The 3,800-nt window shown below is 60.4% G+C and overlaps 1 protein-coding gene across 3 annotated transcripts in view; it reads right to left on the bottom strand.

Moving 5' to 3' along the window:
• The window catches only part of ZMIZ2 (zinc finger, MIZ-type containing 2), a 13,749-nt gene extending 11,790 nt beyond the window's left edge, over positions 1 to 1,959 (bottom strand). Inside the window, exons 1-5 of one of the 3 annotated variants that reach the window (XM_011983259.1) lie at positions 1,841 to 1,959; positions 1,636 to 1,750; positions 1,028 to 1,230; positions 607 to 790; positions 61 to 321 (exon numbers count right to left, since the gene is read on the bottom strand). In XM_011983259.1, coding sequence (XP_011838649.1) covers positions 61 to 321; positions 607 to 790; positions 1,028 to 1,230; positions 1,636 to 1,750; positions 1,841 to 1,890 — 813 coding nt within the window. In that variant the 5' untranslated portion in view covers positions 1,891 to 1,959. The remainder of the gene's footprint in view (positions 1 to 60; positions 322 to 606; positions 791 to 1,027; positions 1,231 to 1,635; positions 1,751 to 1,840) is intronic. The other 2 variants (XM_011983261.1, XM_011983260.1) reach the window with 2 other exon arrangements.
• Between the last annotated feature and the right edge of the window lie 1,841 nt (positions 1,960 to 3,800).

Raw genomic sequence — 3,800 nt, 5'->3', positions numbered from 1 at the left:
GAGTGCCTGGGTGAGGGAGTTGGTACCCAAGGTCCCAAACTAGGTGACCTGGACACTCACCTCAGAGTAGGTTCTCTTGACCCCCTGTCGGGGCAGTGGCTGGGCCTGGGGAGGCCCAGGATACCCATGTTGGGGCAGGCGCTGCCCTGCATACAAGGGCGTCATTCCTGCTGCCCGGGTGGGGTTCATAGCCATGGGGGAGAGGCCAGAGGGGCCCATCACCCCTCCCATGCCAGTAGGGTTCATGCCAGTGGGGACACCAGGCCCCCGGGGACCTCCATGCTGCAGAAACTGGCTGTTAAAAGACTGTCCGGCCCCCATCTAGGAAGAGAAAAAAAGAATGATCCAGGTCCCACACACAAAGGGTTCCAAAAGATAGGCATACCACCCACCCACCCACCCATGTGGGCACCATACCCTTTCACAGGACACCCCAGAAACCTCTCCCCTCAGACCCTCACTCCTTTCCTCACATCTCTCTTTTACTGGCCTCGTGAGCCCTGGCATATTCCGTGCTTGTCCCTGGAGCCCACTGTCTGGCTGAGTACCTCCTCCCAGGCCCTCAGGCTGGCTGCCACGTGGGAGGAGCTGCTGAGGGGGACTCACCGCTCCATACTGGCTCAGCTCCTGGCTCTGCTTCTCTTGGAGAGCAGCCACGGTGGCTGTGGCTGTGGCGGTGGCAGTGGCTGCCGCAGCAGCCACAGCCGCAGCAGCTGCCGCTTGTGTGAAGTCAGTGGAGGGTCTTGCAGCATGTGAGGGGAGGCCCAGGCCCCCGGGGCCGCCTGCATACCTGCAGGAGACACAGGATTGCCACACTCTCTGTGTGGGCTCATGAGGGCCAGGACCGTGCTTAGCCCAGAGGCATGCAGCACTCAGGGGGAGCCCATTCTTTCTAGACCCTCCACTACAGCTGTCGGAGCTGGCAGGAAGCAGAGAGGGAACGTCCAGCTGATCAGCGCCACAGTTCTGAGGTGCCTGCCAAGTTGATGGCTCCTAGCATACCTGCCAGGTGAGGGGACCTGCTTACCCAGTGGTGAAGCCGGGGGCCCCAGGGTAGCCCCCGCGGCTGTACACGCCTTGCTGCACGTAGCCCTTGTTGGCGCCGCCTTCAGCAAACGCCTGCTGTCCCAGGCACTGTGGGGAGGTCAAGGCGGAGCTGCCCCCTGCCACACCAGGCATCATGGAGCCGCCAGAGGGACTCCCTGCAGGGCCCATAGGGTTCCCCAAAACCTATGAGGAAGCAGGAATCACCAAAGGGAACCAGCCAAACAATGTGCTTCATGCAGCAGTTCCAAAGTGCTAGAAACCAAGAGGCCTGGCAAGCGGATTGGGGGAGCGGTGGAGGGGACGGGGTATAGCACGGGAAGCAGGGAAAGCAGCTGTCCACAGGTAGGTTGGGGCATTTTGTAAAGGCTAGGTGAAGACAGGAGAAGAAAATCCCACACCAGGCGTGGAAAGAGAACCAGTGTCCAAAGACTTAGGAGACTCAGGAGGCCCCATTCTCATGTCATGCCTCAGCCTCTCTGTCCTCACCTCTCAGCCTCTTCGTCTCTCAGAGCTCTGAGGAGGCACTAAGCACTGCCAAGCGCTGGGAGGCTCTGTCTGCTCGGGGATGGGGCCCCAGTGGGTGCTTACCTGGCTCTGTGTCGCGTTGCCAACTCCCCACACAGTAGTGACCACGGACAGCGATCCAGCCGGCTGAGTGGCGCTTTGTTGCCAAGGCACAGACTCATATGCGAATGAACCATCACTGCAGGGAGAGAGGCTGCTGAGGCCTGGGTCCAGAAATGACACCCCCAATCCCAGGGCCTGAGGGGTGGGCAGAGGAGCCCACACTCACCCGTGTGGCGCAGGGGGCAGGGCAGGTTTCATGGGGTTCATGGAGTTCATTGGCAATGGAGCAGCCTATAGGCCGGGTCTGACAGTGTTTATCTGGAACTCAGTTGCTCTGGCTGCCCGACAGGAAGGAAGGGATATTAGCTGAGATGCAGCCAGGAGACCCTTTTGGCAGGGTGGAGGGACCCCGGTGCCAGCAGGCCCCACCTCTTTCTCAATAAGGGACCCCTGGGCTCTGATGGCAGGTAAGGCAGTGGAGGAGCCTAATACTGGCCCACCCCACCCACTCTGGTGAGGCTCTGCCCCCACAAACCCAGACTGGAGGCCAGCATGAACCCTTTCTGACCCAGGCCCTGCCGCCCGGAGTCCCTGGATCAACCCTAGAGATGGACTTCCTGATTCCAAATACTTTCCCCACTCTCCCGCCCACACCGAGGCCTGGCTATCCATATAAAGCCAGGGACAATCCTAGCTACCCCGTAGAAACTGGGGTTTAGAGAGGAGCCGCTAGCCAGGAACCCTCAGAAGGCCCTGGGGTGAAGGACAGAGGGCCAGTCAGCGTGAGGTCCTGCTCAAGGTCTTGCCTACCCTGAGTAGCCCAGGTAGGGGCATAGGCGGTTCTGGAGGCCAGGGGCTGAGAAAGCCAAGGAGGAGAGTGCAGGGGTGCGGTGATCACAGGAGTGCAGTGGTCAACCAACAACCCTCCATCCTGGCCTTGGGGAGGGACATGCAGGATGCCTGCTGAAATGGGGTATGGGACCAGTAACCCGGGCCCTGGCTAGCAGCCCCTCCCAACAAGAGGGCCCTCCTTAGGGTAGCAGAAGGGCTCCAGGCCAGGGGACCTCAGAACTGACCCAGATTCCACCAAGTGGGGGCTGCCTGAGGCTGATATGGTCATAGGGGCCAGGCGCGCAGACCCACTGGCGCATCCATGACACCCCCAGGAGAGGGCAGGGACACACAGCACAATAGATGGAGGGTGGGTACCCACAGACCTGGCAGGGACTGCGACTTGGCCAGTGTTTCTAAGCAAGGGGCTGGGGGGACACTGAAGCGACTCTGCAAGATGGGGCTGAGTGGATACCAGGGACCTGGTGCCCAGGACAGGGCAGCAGAGGGGGTGTGTCAGGGAAGATGCAGCAGGACACTTGCAGGACCACAGTGCTGGCACCATGGGACTTCTACGTGCCATGCTAAGTTTGCTCTCCCATTTAGTAAACAAGCCACGGAAGTGACCATACCTTCAGGCTGCTTCCGAGTGCCACGCCTTCCAACACTGCCACAAGCAAGCCCCTTACCAAAGCAGGCCCAGACATCCCCTGGGGCCCTGCCCCTGGACTGTCCCTGAAGGGCCCTCACTGGCACTACCCTGGGTCCTGACACTCCCAGGACCACCTGCCACATCCACCTCTGCCTGCCTGGGCTATCCACAGAGGAACACTGGCTGCAGCACAGGCCAAGCAGTGGGTGTGTGAGTACCCGTTTCAGCTGTTCCTCAGGAGTCCCCAGGCATGCTCGCCTTGGATATCACTCCCTTTTAGGGCCTGCAAGGCTGCCACACACACAGACATGCCACCTGAGGTGTGCTGACTACTGGTGCCATCCTGCCATCGCAGCACTCACATGACCTCTCTGTGCCCCAGGAGAGGGTGGCCCCGCATTCATCTAGGCTGCCATTTCTTGTGCTGACCGAGGGCCTCACCAATGGAGGTAGGAACAGCCTCACCCCTCAAAATATAGACCTGGAGATTCTGAGGGCAAGCTGTGTGCCCAGGGCCCCAGAGCAGGTGAGACATAGAGCTAAGCTCTGCCTGGGGAGTCTAAGCATGTGGCCTTTCACTGGATCTTCCCACCACCCACCACCGAGCTAGGGGGTAGCAATTAGGGAAGAGGGAGAGGGCGGTGGTTTGGACTTCCTCACACCCTCAGGGCAGGCAAGACTTGATTCCTGGCCCATATGCTCC

This window comes from Mandrillus leucophaeus, unplaced genomic scaffold (genome assembly GCF_000951045.1).
Source record: "Mandrillus leucophaeus isolate KB7577 unplaced genomic scaffold, Mleu.le_1.0 Scaffold248, whole genome shotgun sequence".
Lineage (NCBI taxonomy): Eukaryota > Metazoa > Chordata > Mammalia > Primates > Cercopithecidae > Mandrillus > Mandrillus leucophaeus.
The sequence above is the reverse complement of the archived record's forward strand: the minus strand, read 5'-3'. Positions and strand labels throughout refer to the sequence as shown.